A 14,617-nucleotide genomic window follows, 5' to 3' on the forward strand; every position below is an offset into this window, starting at 1 on the left:
AGCTGGGTTCAGGGAGAGACCCTGCCTCCAAAAGCAGTAGGCAGAGAAGGGCAGAGGAGGGTGGAGAGTAACACTCGCCTCACTCTTCTGGACCACACACACTGGCATAAACGCATGTGCTCATACACACAGACTCATCCCCAGAGGGCTTTTCTTTAAGTGCACAGCTAACCGTAGAGTCTAGCTTAGTTCATATCTACTGTGTGCATATTACCTGTGCCTCGTGGAGCAGATACTAGCCGTTAATTTTCAGTTTAGATCAGAGGAGTAGTATTTGCTTCTCATAAAAAAAAAAAACCCAAAGGGGCTAGGGAGATAGCCCAGGGTTCAAGTCCCAGCACCCTCATGGCAACCGACAGCTATCTGTAACCCTAGTTCAAAGGGAACCGACACTCTCATCTGGCCTCCCCAGACAACAGTCACGCACAGTGCACGTAAGTACCTGCAGGCAAGGACAGCTACGTGTGTAAAATAAAAGTAAATAAAAATCTAAAAGCACAACTATCCTGGAGGCTGTGGCTCCATTGGTAGAACCCTTGACCATTACATTGGAGGCCTTAGGATCTTTAGCATCACAGAAAAAAAGAAATCAGCTTCTTGATCTTTAAAAACACAAAACACCAGCCAGACATGAATGGTGCACACCTTTTATCCTAGCACTAGGAAGGCAGGGGCAGATGGTTTGAGGCCAGCCTGGCCTAAATAGGCAGTCCCAGCTCAGCCAGGGCTACGTAGTCTCTCTCTCTCACACACACACAAAGGCTGGGTGGTATGGTAGCGAGTCCGAGCTACACCAGCCTCTTCTGTGAGTGGTGTTTACGCTGTCCTTCGCTGTTTTGTAACAGCGTTTGAAAATTACACCTAAGTACAGCTGGTAGCCTGCCTACTAACCCAGAGCTATTGCCTGCCGATTACAGTGTAGACTAAGCTTAGTCTAACCATTATCTTGGGTTAATACACCCTCTTGACTCTTAAGTGCTCTTAGAAATCACAGATCAGGGCCCCAGGCTTGCCACTGTTTCTGGTCCTTTGTTCAGTGTTTTGTTTTGTTTTTTTCTGTTGTTTTTTTTTTTTCTCTTCAGAATCTGGTCTGTGGACCTTAGGGCTTCCATTCTCTCCCACCCTGAGCCTCCCTGATGGGCTGTAGGAATCTATTTATATCTATGTACCTACTTGTACTAACAGCCATTGAACTGTTCTTTATGGGAGAAACAGGCTGGCTGCTTATCTCCTCAAACAACAAGGCATTTATCTCTAAACAAGTTGAGTTTGGCCACCAGAGAGCCATAGCTGCTAGCAGGGTTGGTGTGCTTGCTAAGTGCGAATTTTGATAAGTCAGCTTGTGACCCAGGCTAGCTCCTTCAGTGGCTTTTTAAGTTCCCAGCCAAGTGTGAAACCGAGCACCTTCTGAAGCATACATGTGAGAGAAGAATTAGCTAGAATGCCAGGAGGCTTCTTTTACAGTGTGGAGGCATTCATCAGAGTTAGTCACTGTTTCGTGTTACAGTGGGAGAAGCTGGCAATGCTTATTAAAGCATAATTCTCTCCGTGTGTAAAGAACAGCAGCGCTGCAGACATGAGATGCATGGGGAAGGTCATGCTGCTTCATAAGAGGGTCCAGTCAAGAGAGAGGAAGTCAAACCATCCCCAAATGTCCCTTGCCAGCAGGAAAGATCGGGTGGCTCAAAGCAGGACAGCTTCCTTGAGTTCGGAAGGCGTTGCTAAGAACTCAAACAGTTTTCTGAAGGTTTTAAACAGACCAAGACCAAAGTGTGAACCATGTTGCATCTTGAGTCCAGGCAATTGGTGACACACACCTGTAACCCCAGCACTTGGGAAGTGGAGGCAAGAGATCAGGAATCCAGGGTCAGCCTGAGTGCATAAGACCTTGTCTAGGGAGGAAGAGGGGGGGAGGGAGGGAGGGGAGAAGAGAGAGGAGAGAGAAGAAATTCGTCCACAAGAGCTTCAGGTCCATGAGACCTCAGCTTGGCCTCCTAGAACCACATGGCTCACAGTCATTTCCTTGAGTAAATCAGTGAATCTTGCCCCATAACAAACATTAGGTAAGTTGACCAGCAAGTTCGATCATCCCACCAGCCTCATAAATAAAGCATATATCTATCCCCGCCCCTACACACCCGCCCAACCCCAGAGTTGAAGCTAGATATCTCTCTTTAGTGTCTATGGGGGAAACAGTGGAACTATGACACCCAGAGACGGGCTGATGCCGCTCCCGTCTGGATGAGCTCTTGGTGTCACTGGCCCTGCTTCTGTAGAAAGCCATCTTCTGGGCAGCTCAGGTTTCTACGTTTCATCGGGTTTGAGTTGTTCCTAGGAATTTGTGCCTTGTTCTAAGACCAAAGTGGGTATTGTGGGTATTTTACTGAGGAACTAAAATTTTATGTTCTCTGATGTTTTATCTTTTTTTTTCTAGTGTAGTTCTAGGGATGGCCCTTTGGGACCCCATGAATGCTAGGCAAATTCTTTATCACTGGTGTCTGTCCGTCCTTCCTTCCTTCCTTCCTTCCTTCCTTCCTTCCTTCCTTCCTTCCTCCCTTCCTTCCTTCCTTCCTTCCTTTCTCTTCTTCTTTTTATAGCCCTGGCTGTCCTGGAACTTCCTCTGTAGACCAGGCTGGCTTCGCGCTCACAGAGATCCGCCTGCCTCTGCCTCTCAGGTGCTGGGATTAAAGGCGTGCGACGCTACCGCCTGGCTACTTATTCTTTTCCATCATTGTTACATTTACTTTGTGTTCATGGGTAAGGCAGAAGTCAACCGAGGAGTCAGTGCTCTGCCTTCACCTTGTAGATTCTGGGCACAGAAATCAAGCTTGTCAGGTTTGGCGCCAGGTACCTTCACGACTAAGCCACATCATCGGTTGCTGTCCTGTTTCTTTGGTGATCTCCACCATGCTGCTGAGGACTCTTGGGAGTAGGAGTATGTGTGGCTGGGCCAGGATGATTTAGTTCTTGTAAGTCTAAGTCTCCAATACTGTGAAGTTAATTCTTTGTCACTCACACATTGACTGCTGGTTCTGCTTTGTTGTGTTGGTCAACTCGACACAAGCTAGAGTCTCCTGGGAAGAGGGAACCCTAATTGAGGAGTTCCCTTCCTCGGGTTGCATGCAGGGAAATCTCTGGGGTAGTTTCTTGATAAATGATTGATGTGGGGGCCCAGCCCGCTGCAGGCAGGGCCAGCCTGGGCAGGTGGCCCTGGGTTGTATAAGAAGGCAGGCTTAGCAGGCTAGCTAGTAAACAACGTTGTTGCTTCTTTTGCCTCTGCTCCTTGACATCTTGATGGACTGTGATCAACTGTGAGAGCCAAATAAACCGGTTCCTCAGCAGCAGAACGCCGCCTAGGCCATTCACTAAGATGATGCGTCCTTCATGATTCTCAGCACCGGAGTGAGAGTCCCTGAAAGCCAGCGGGTGTCCCGAAGGACGGGAGTGTGTGAGATGGGTTTGTTCCTAGAAATTCATGTGTGATGTTCTCAGTGCTGTGGACCCTGGCATGATTTCTGGTCTCTTTGTGCCCTCACAGCTTCCATAAGGCAGTCTCAGGAGGAACCTGCAGATATTCGCCCGGAGATCTGGATTGCACAGGAGCTCCGGCGGATTGGAGACGAGTTCAACGAATCTTACGCGAGGAGGGTAAGGACCCCTCCCCACCCCCATGAGAAAGGAGACTGACAAGCTGCGGGCTACATCACTTCTCTCTTTACATCTGTTCCTGCTGCATCTGGGTGCTTGCCTTTAGCTAAGGCACAGTGTGAAGCTGCAAGAGGTGTTTTATGTGCAAGAGACCTCAGCATATTTAAAGGGCTTAAAACTCCTTTAAAAGGTTATTTATGTACATCTTGAAATAGTCCCATGTAAATATGGAGCACTTAGTTTTCAGTTCGTGTAAGGTGCTTCTCCATGTGTAGAGCTATTAAAGTCTAGACTGTCATTCAGCCAGGACTACCAGCAAGGGGTGCCAGGGACATTGCACATTGGGTTATTGAAATGTTAGGAGAGCGGTAATCAATAGCTTATGACGTGAACCTCGCAGAGGTTAAATAAGGTTGGCTGGCTGCTCCATAGACTTCTCAGGTATGTTCCTGACTTTAGTTATAATAATAGTTAACTTAGTTCATCATTTTCTTTACCAGCAGTACGTTTAAAAACAGTTTTGGTGCTCACCTGATAGAATGAAGAAGATGTTTGTCTGTTTGGTACCCCCTTTCCCAGGGAGTCCTCTTTTGAGGGTATAGGCTTTGATTCTAAGGTTCAGGATGGCTGTGGGTGGGATGACCAGTTTCTTAACAACGTGTCCTAAAGTAACTTCGGCTTCTTCTCCTTCATTCAAATGAAACCTCTCTTCTCTCTGGAGAGATGTCAGGCATAGGACCTTGAGGTGTTTCTGTCTTTATATAGACATTTTCTAATTAGCCAGCATGTCCAAAGTAAGTGAGTGCTCCCCATGAGTTGTTTGGTGTCTTCTTTTCTGCCTGCAGGGCTACTCAGACCTCCCTCAGACACACAGGGACACCACCATTGCCACCACCCTACTCCTTTCCACCCCCACTGAGGAGAAGCAGATCTGTCAGGGAGTCCCGAACCTTGAGAATAATTTCAGTTCCCCTTCCTGCTTTTCCATGGGGTGTGTTGGGGGATGTGTGTGTGTGCGCACGCGCTATAGTTACGCTTCTGTCATTAAATGGGAACTGTCACATTGATGAATGGGCTGAGGAATTTTTCACAATATTGTGTTTAGTTGACATAAGCCTGGCATCTGCCCCCTGACATGGATCTCTTCACAGAATATAAATACCTTCTAAGCCTAGATCCAAAATGGCAATCTTTGGGGGAAAATGGTTGATTTCATAATTTACCACTAAAGTTACATCCACTAATCCCTCAGTCTTGGATTCTTTAGAGATTTCAGTGTTTCTGTGAGGACTGGACTTATAGAATGTATGAGGCATGGAACGTTCAGGAGCCTGGTCCTTCTGCTGAGGACAGAGGTAAAGGGCAGGAGGCTCCTCAAGAATGTGAGGACTGCATTTTAGTCTTGGGCTGGAGTTGGGTTCAGAGTCCAGGAGGACAGGCTGTCTTAGGCTTTTATTGCTGCCAAGAGACACCATGAGCATGGCAATTGTTATAAATGAAAACGTTTAATTCAGGGAGCTGGCTTACAGTTTCAGAGGTTCAGTCCATTTTCATCACAGCAGGGAGCATGGCGGCATGCAGGCAGATGTGGTATTGGAGCTAGAGTCCTACATCTTGACTCAGGCAACAGGAAGTCAGCTGACTGTCACACTGAGCGAAGCCTGAGGAAAAGAGACCTCAAAGCATGCTCCCACAGTGACACACTTCCTCCTAAAAGTACTATTCCCTTTGAGGGCCATTTTCTTTCAAACCACCACACACGCCATTTCTGCCAGAGACTAAGTCTGGATAAGAACTGCCTATGATGCCGTGGGTGAGGGTGTTTCAGGAGGGATGTGGCTGTGGGCAGGTCTTTGTACTGCTGGGGTTTGTACACTGAGAGGAGCTCACACAGCTCCCTACTCTCCGGTCGTATCGAAGCCTTTGTCTGCAGAACCAGGCGTTTGATGGATATTTTTGTGCAAGTTTCATTTTAAATCATAAGGTATGGGCAGAGGCCGAGGAGGCCCTCCCAGATGGGCATGCTTGAAGCAGCTCCCTGGGGACTGTGAATGGCTGAGGATGGTCCAAGTCGGGGGTAGCGAGTGAGAGCTCTCACATCCTCTGGCTGGCCCCTCAGGGAGGGCATCCAGGTGATGGTTCAGGTTCTGTACTGATGCACTATGTACCACCTCAGATTCTTCCATAGCTGTGTGTGCTCCGCCTCCTGCTTTCCTGATAACGTTATTTCATGGTTGCATGTTTAAGGATGCATCTTGTGATGGTTGCATCTGATGTGACTTTGTTATTTCCCATCCTTTTAACACAGTAAATGTAAATAAACATCGCTGTACTGTTTTGCAAGACTTTAGATTTTATTTTGTGTATCTTTTTTCACTTGTCTGTGTGTGTGATCGTATACACCTTTGAGGCCGCTGTGCATGTGTAGAGGTCAGAGAACAACTTTTGACAGTTCTCTGCTTTGAACTAGCAGGCCTACAAGCTTCCGGGCGATTCTCATTCCTTTGCCTCCCACCTCACCGGTGCTAGGATGACAGATGCACACCCCATCACATCCAGCGTTTTTATGTGGGTCGCAGGGTCTAACTTAGACAAGGGAACTTCTGTGACTAGGGCTCCTGCTAGCTGAGCCGTCTCGCCAACCCTTAGCACGTCTTAACCCAATGCTGAAGTGCAGTCACTAATAAAGCTTTAAAGCTTCCTTAGTTGGCTGGGGGGCGGGGGGGAGGAATAGATGCTAATTAGACCCTAATTCCTCTAAAATGAGGCAGATACACTCCAAATGGTAGGTGTCGGCAGCCAGTTCAAAGTGTCACCCTCAAACTCAGACAGTGACACAGTGACCTCAAAAGCTGCAGCCACCAGTCTTGCTGGTTGGAAGAGCAGCCCATTGTCTGTCATCACACGGATGGTCCATTGTTGAACACGGGACAGGAAGCCAGGCAGGAAGTGGGAGAATAATGACTTGAGATGACCTATTGCTGAGCTGGTACCCATCGCTCGCCTTCTTGACAGGATGCACCGAAGCCTCTGAAATTTAGTGTGTGCACCGGGGTGGTTGTCTTCTCAAGTGTTAGCTTTTGTGTGTGCACTGGGGCAGGTATCTTCTTTCTCGTGTTAGTCAGCTTTTGTGTGTGCACTGGGGCAGGTATCTTCTTTCTAGTGTTAGCTTTTGTTGCCTCCAACCTTACAAAGCCTGACAGGATGTCTTGCCAAGTCACCACTTAGGGGAATGGAGGTGCCTTTTTGTGGTCGCTGTGCATTGGGTACATTTGAGAAGAGTGGAGCAGTGTGAGGCGGAGCTGTGGAGACTGAGGCCACATAAGGAGAGGAGGTCACAAGTGAGTGCCCAGTCCTGTACACCTCTGACTGCTGGACTCCCAGGGCGGCTCTGCAGGCAGCTGTCACTCGAACATGCAAGCTGTATATCGTGGGAATTGGTGGCAGCTTTCCATTTTGAATAATTTCTAGAACCATACAGAGAACTTTGTTAATATGCCAGCCTGACGCCCTAGTATGTCTTCTCATGTGTGTGTGTTGTTTTCACCATGATTCCCTTAGCTTATTATTCTTTTAAAAAGTTTATTAATTCTTTGAAACATTCACACAATGTTTTGATCCTATTCTTCCCTTCCCCCACATCCTCCCCATCTCCCTACTCACCCAATTTCATGTTCTCTTTTGCTTTAATTAGTATTGTTATAACTATTCATCCATAAGATGGTCAGGGAACATCACGGTGGGGGGTGGGTGGCAGGGTACAAACCAGAGGAACAGGACATTTGCTGTGAGATTGTGTCGTCTATATAGGACAGGAAAGCTGCCCTGTGGAATCTCAATATGGTCACCTAAACAAGACCTGAGCAAGGACAACCCTGCTTGGCATGCCAGTGTGGATGGGGAACTCTCACAAGACTCCACCCCTTATTAATACTCCAGCATGTGCTTCCCGAGAGCAATTATGACATCTTCTCGGCCATGTGCAACAGTTGTGATCCTCAAATGGATAGTCACCCCATGCTGTCATGGGACTATAGACTTAAACTTCTCATCTGTCCCAAAATGACAGATGGGGGCAGCGGGGGCAGACACTGAGCCAAGCCCCAGTATAGACTCATGCATTGAATTAGGATATTAAGGTGCACTTTGGCTCCGCTAATTCCTCTGTCCTTGGGAAGGTGACATTTGTGGAGGGCCCAGACAGTTTGAGTTTATAGACTCCCTGCATTTCTTTTACCTGGTGCTTCCACAGGTTGAGAGTAGGAAGTGTATGGTGTATGGTGGACCGTGTATGGTGGGCCTCTGCTGCTGACAATGCAGAGCCAAGGTGGTGTGTGGCGTTAGTACTTTTCCAAGAGCTTAGGCGGAAGGAGACAAAGCTGCACTGGGGAGGGGTTAGGCCTTCTGAAAGATGCTCCCTGACCAAGTTATACCCAGGTGGTGTACCACCCCTTCTCACACTCGGTGTCCACTCTGCAGTGTGGTACTGTTTGAAAGACTCAGGGCTGGGGGGTGGCAGAGGCTTTTGTGGGGAGCAGGACAGCCCAGGGAGGCCAGCAGGTCCAGAGAGAAGCTCAGAGAACCTGATTGTCTGGAGGTCACGGGGAAAGCAAGCAGTTTGCATTTAACTTGAGTGGTTGAGGGTCATTGGGTCTTTACAGCCTTGTGTTTGAAGCCTCTCCTTCCTCATGAGGGGCTGTGAGACCACCCACTTCTCACTCATCTCCAGTGGCCATGGTCGGTCTGTCTGCCTGTCTTAGCTGCTGCTCCTATACCCATACCTGGGCCAGCTCATCTTTTGAAAGTGACATCAAGTGCAAGTCATATGGCCCTGAGCGCCTGTGAGCGCTAATTCTAGAAATAAGATGTCCACTTGTGGGTATCTTGGCTGTGGACTGAAGTTTCTCTAAAAGATGTCAGCCCTTCAGATAGTTGTTCTAGAAGAAACTGAACTCATTCTGCAGCCCAGCCCCGAAGCTGGGATCCTTGACCCCCTGTGGGTTCTTGAGGGTTTCAGTCAGATCCTCCTCCCTGAGTCAGTATTCCTAGAGAATGCTCTTGACTGATGGTGACTTGGCGATGTCCTGGCCGTGGCCAGCCTAAAGCGGAGAGACCCTGCAGACGGGGCGATGCATGAATGGAAAGAAGCCCTTCCATTGTCTGGTCACAGGCGCAGTGCATCTTTGCCTTACACTGCCTGCTTCCTCCTCAAGTCTGACATGTGCAGGCATGAACTGACTGAGGTGTAGACACCAGCAGAGCCCTGCATCAGTTAACAGTGGAGCTGAAAAGGTGGCCCACAGAAACAAATTTCTCTCAAGTGTTACACACACAAACGTTTGTGTTTTTTAAACTTGAAGCCTGCATGTGTCTCGTTCCCAAGGAAGAGAACCCACTGTGCTATCTGTATTCGTGCGTTTAGAAACGAAGGTGGTCCTATAAACCACGGACAAGGGAGAGGCCTAAATTATAGCTTGCTTGCTTGCTTGGATGAGACCAACCAGAGATGGATGGCCTCGGGCCATGTTCTCCAGAGGCCTTCGTTAATTGAAAACTGTAGTTTAACGAGATAAGCTGCTTTCTTAGTCTGTTGTGAAAAGCGCCATTAAAGACATGAATAGCAAATGTAGAATCCGCACTCAGCCTGACTCACAGAAGCATGGGGATGGGCTGCTTGCCTCTGCGTTAGTCACGGGAATTTACAGATAAGCAGGTCTCTTGTAGCAAAAGCAGTCGCTTGGAGGGTGGAGACACCAATTGCATACATGTGTTCCCCTTGTAGTTGGAAGAAGCGGTTTGGCATTTTGGTTTTAGGCCGTGCTCACACACATGACCTGGGCCACACCATTTCTGTTCTATGACTGGAGGAGGCTAGATTCACTCCAGAGTGCTGCTTCTCTGAATAAGGAACGCCCCTGAAACTACTGGGGACAGTTTGCTCATAAGCAAATGCACCCCGCCAAGGGGCATGGGTCCACTGTGGTGTCGGGTGTCGGGTGCTAGAGAACCTGGGTGCCATTGCCACTCCTTTCTGTGTCACGTTGAGTATTGCCAGGAACTCTGTCCACCCGGCTGCCTTTAGAGGCTTTGGACGTGGTTTTGAGGCAGATGCGCTCGACCCTACAGGCGCCGGCAGCATCTGTCTGGGTGTACGCAAATATGAGAAGAGATTGAGGCACTGAGGTGTGTTCAGAGGGCTGGCTGGGTGTTGGGCTAGACATCCTTGTGTTGCTCTCCCCCACGTGTGAGGAATCCGTCGGCCTGGCAGGTGCTACACCTGCAGGGCTACCCAGCAGTTGTGGGACGGTGAGCCATGAACGTGTAACTAAGAGGAGATGCAGGTGCCTGGAGGGGAACTTCAGCCAGGTTTGCAGGGTATTTTTTTTATCTCTGGAGGAGGAAATGAAGATGCAAAGAAAGGAAGGTTTGGCCCTTCTGCAGACACATAAAAATAATAAGGCTGTTGCATCACCCCTTGCTAGACTTCACCTCGCTGAACCAAAGCAGGAGGTCTGGGTTGTGGTTAAAGTGTGTTTCATCCCACTTAGCATTTCAGAACAGCATGTTCCTGCTCTGAATTGAGTGTTTTGCCCCTGTCTCTCTCCCAGGAGACATAATAGCAATCGTGAACCGTGTTTGACTGGCGATAGAGCAGGATCCCCATCAAGTAGATGTGTGTGTGTCATATTGCCAGGATGGCTAGACAGGTAACCCCCACTGCAATTAAGCCTGTGGAATGGTTTCTGTGTCCCCATAAAAGACCTTCACTTTTAACAGTTTCTGTCATATGGTACATAGGAAAAGATAGATAGAATACACGTACGGTTTGTGAGAGCGTTTGCAGCTTGTCTGTGACTTTCACGCCAGTGTGGTCACCATAGATCGTGAGAGCTCCGCTTGCTTGCAGGGTAGGAGTCTGGGGATGGGGGCACATTTGTTCCTCTAGTGTTCAGAGGTCTCTTCACATTGTCCTAGTCCTCTTGTGTCTTCTCTCCAGCCATTGCAGTCACTAAGCTGTTTAAATGCACTTGTTCCCTTGGTGACCAAAGGAGAGTGAATGTGGCCTCTCGGCAGCAGTCATTTGGCCTGACTGGGCAGCCGTGGGCATGGATCTCAGCAGAGTCTCTGTCTGAAGTTGGAGAGGGGCGAAGGCCTCCTGGCTGCTTTGGTAAACATTGTTTAGATGGCTGGATTAGGATCCCATAGAAGTGGCACAGCTGTGTTCTGTGTCTCCTCAGCCTCCTGGATGGCTCACTCTGAGTGGCGGGGAGGGGGAGCATTGCACCATCCAGGTGGACATGGCGTCGCATTCTTTGGAGCCAGAACTGCCGATGGAGACTACCAGAGTCCTTCCTGGTTCAAAATTGGGTTTCCTATGGATTGCTGCGTGCATATAAATAAACCTGTTAGAAGATTAGGACATCCGGAACCTTCCAGTGTGGACATTCTATGTGACACACTCTTCCAACTTGTCAAATTCCTTTGTGTCTCAGAGTTCTGAGGGTGCCTATCTTGGGATGCACTTGGGAATAGGGTACTGTCAATTCTTAAGAGGGTTTATTCATTGTTTACTTATGTGTATGTATGCATGAGTTTGTGTGCAGGCACTCTCAGTGGACAGAGGGCATTGGAGCCCCTGTGACTGGACTTCAGAGCAATTATGAGCCATCTGATGAGGGTGCGGAGAACCCAGGTCCACAAGAAGACCACGAAGGGCTCTTAACCACTGAGCCGTCTTTGCAGCCCCAATACCATCGTTTTTTACCCCCGTCACCTTGACTGCCAGGAAACATGACTTTGAAGTGTGGTTATGTTGTCACAGATGTCACCCCTCAGTCTCACAGTGTCTCCTCCTTGCTGTGATTTTACATCTCCATCAACCTTTAATTTTATTGTGATGTGGTTGTCACTCTAAGCCCCCCCCCCCAGTCTGCTCTCTGTGTGGTGTTATGCTGAGCGTGGGCTCTAAAGTAGAGATTGGCATTTGAACCCTATTCCAGCAGAAGTCTGAGCTGAGTTGCTGCAGTTACTCGGAGGCTCTCTATTCCCACTGCACAAACCCACTCTGAAACCTCCTTTGAGCTGAAAGGGAGGTGACCTTGAGCAATGAGAGGTCCCTCTTGGAGGCAATGCTGTGTTGACTCTGGAGTTACCCCTGAACTTCTGTCCTGTCTCTGGCGTGCTAGTAATCATTACTCTCCTTTCTGGGGGCTTGAATATGTGGTCCTCGGTGACATGTGCCTTCTAGGAAGGCATGGGATCCAGGGTATCTGCTCTGGCCCTGCCACTTCTTGTCCTGCTACTTCCAGCCAGTTTTAGCTTGAGGAGAGCCACCCTGGCCCCATGGGGTTGTTTCGAAGGCTTGAAGGCCTGCCATTTCATTTAGCACTGGCAATGGGTGATTCTTCTGTCCCCAAGCCCCTCTTAGCACCTTAGAGCCTGCTTGTCTCTAAGGCCTTTTAAGTAACCCCTTCACCCACCTGCATCCGTGTGACTGATCTCCCAGGCATCTTTGTGACTTAGTCTGAAACAGTTGCTAAGCTTTCATCTTGAGAAGTGTTTCTCTTTAAGTGTTCCACTTTAAGGGCGAAGGGCTGAGAATGATCGTTCAGTAGGCTGAAAGGTTTGCCACAGACAGGGTGCTGTAAAGAACAGGAGTTAATTCCGCCTCAGTTCTGGGGCCCACAAGTCCAACATCAGTCTCAGCAGCGCCGGTATCTCCACACGCCTGTCTCTGACCTGTTCACACTCTGTCCTCCATGTCGTCGCATACTGTCTATGTCTCGGTCTCTGTAGTCACACCTTGCCCACCCCCCACCAATGAGCTCGTCTTCATCACCTTGCCGAAGGCCCTGTCTCCACAGGCAGCCACTTTCTGAGGTACTGGGGCCAGGACTGCAGGCTAAGAAGTTGGGGGACACTGTGGCCCATATAGAGGGGTTGCCAGGAGGGAGGCAGGCCTTCCTTCCTTATTGTACTTCGTTTTCTGTTTCAAGTGGTTGTAATCAGGAAAAGCACCCTGTTTTCTACCGGGTGGCACAGGCGTGGTCCTGGACTGTATGCCCTTGGTACACAGATGCCCTTGGGAGTGCCCGAGTGTGAGTCACTGATGCAGACCCGCTGGGCACAGGCCAGAAGGTGGCTCTGCGAAGAGCTGCAGCCGAGGAAGACAGATCTGATGCCCTTAGTCCTTTGCTTGTTCTCTTGTCTTTCTAGTTCTGCGTAAGTTGTGAGGGGCCTTGCAGCATGTGGGTGACTTCTCCCCTGTACACTGACATTTGGCTAAGGACCCCCTCCATCCCCCACCACCACCGCAAATGACCGTCACTTTCAGGCCTGCCCTGAACATGTCCCGGCCAGGCTCCCTCCTGTGGGTGTGGGTGGCGGGAAGGAGCGTGGAGACGAGTCGGTTTGCATGATCCTTTCAACTCTCCTGACCCTTAAACCAGATGAAAACTGAAGCGCGGGCTCAGCCTTGAGTCCCCATGTGTGTGTCACAAGGAGCTCCTTCTGGGGAGTCCTTTTCCTAAGCATTAAGTCCTGGCTTCTTGTCTTCATTCTGCTTTGGCTCTCAAATCTGCTGTGCGTCAGCTCCACTGGGCTCAGGCGGAGGCACACCTGCTGAAGCTGGTGTCAATCAGCGCCCCCCATCTGCCAGCTGTTTTCTGTTGTGTGGGCCACATGTGCCGGGACAGAGGAGCAGCTCCAGCCACCGTGCCAGCTGTCGGGGGATTTCTGGACTGGCATGGTGTTCTGACTCAGTACTAATGGCTTCCTCCGTTGAATGTTGTCCAAAAGCAATTGTTCACTTGCTAAAGGCGCGTGCCGCGCTGTCACACCACGGGCCCGAAAGGGCGGCACACCACCGCCACCACTGGCGACCGGGTCTTCCTTTGCCAAAATTTCCTACATTCCCACGTCAGTGCCACCTGTCTTGATTTCCTGTGTCCTTTGTGCATGTCTTCTCGTTAGCCTGGACCACAGCCACCACAGGCCACCTGTCATCCTCACGTGGTGAGCCAGTCGGTGCCTCCCCAGATGCTACCAGGACAAGAATTTGAAGCTTGCCAAGTGTAAGCAGTTGAGGCCCATCCCTTGGGCAAGCCATTCTTGGCGTGTTGACTGTAGATACCCAGTCATCCTGTGTCTGGTTCCGCGGAGCGCCTCGATGACAGCAGGCCCGTTTGAGTCTTCCCACCTTGGACCGATGGCTTAGTCAGTCGGAGAGCCTGCTCTCTCTGTTTTAGTGAGTTGTGGTTCTATTTTGAATCAGTCTCTTTCAGCCCCGTTACTATTCGTCCTCACCAGAGTACCTTCCCAAGCTGAGTTATTCTCACACCAAAGGAGCAAAGTAATTTTGAAAGTTAAATCAAAACAAAGCAATCTTGTGTGTAGAGCTGATAAAATCGCAGCCTGTGGTCACGGGAGCTCCTCCACAGGAATCGCTGACATAAAGCCGATTTCCTCCCATCTTGTTATGGAAAGAAAAGGGGAAATGCCCTGGCCCCTTGAGCTTGAGAGCTATGTAAACAGAGGGGAGAGGGGAGCTCCCCTCTGCAGCTGGTGTCTGCTGGGATCTTTGGAGTCTGAGAGGGGACAGACTGGCCCGGTGTGATTCATGGTCATTCCCAGACAGTCTTTAGGAGCACTTCCCACCCTAGTGAAGGGGGGGCGGGAGGGGGGTACTGTGGCGGCCACGCAGCCAGGTCCTGTTTGTGGGTTAGTCGTTAAGGAAACCAGTGGGGCCTGCTTCAGACTTGAATTTGAACCGGGTTGTGGCCCATGGCACTGAGGCAAATGTCTTCCCTTGCCTTTTGTTCTCCAATGAGATGAGTTAGATCCCCCTGTGGACACTCTGGAAGGGCGAAAGGGACTCGGAATTCTTCACATCGGTCCCAGGCTTCAGACTGTCAGTCTTCAGGGAGTCACAGACCTACGTATGTCACAATCGACCAGGCTTTGCTCTTAA

At 49.7% G+C, this 14,617-nt stretch overlaps 1 protein-coding gene across 8 annotated transcripts in view; it reads left to right on the forward strand.

Annotated features, from left to right (window-relative positions):
- The window catches only part of Bcl2l11 (BCL2 like 11), a 40,877-nt gene that overhangs the window by 20,950 nt on the left and 5,310 nt on the right, over nucleotides 1–14,617 (forward strand). For all 8 annotated transcript variants that reach the window (XR_012909704.1, XR_012909705.1, XM_075962108.1 and 5 more), the window contains one exon: nucleotides 3,539–3,648. Coding sequence is in view for 6 of the 8 variants with exons in the window: in XM_075962108.1 (XP_075818223.1) it covers nucleotides 3,539–3,648 (110 nt within the window). In the remaining 2 variants the exon portion in view is untranslated. The remainder of the gene's footprint in view (nucleotides 1–3,538; nucleotides 3,649–14,617) is intronic.

This window comes from Microtus pennsylvanicus, chromosome 2 (genome assembly GCF_037038515.1).
Source record: "Microtus pennsylvanicus isolate mMicPen1 chromosome 2, mMicPen1.hap1, whole genome shotgun sequence".
In the NCBI taxonomy this organism is placed as follows: domain Eukaryota; kingdom Metazoa; phylum Chordata; class Mammalia; order Rodentia; family Cricetidae; genus Microtus; species Microtus pennsylvanicus.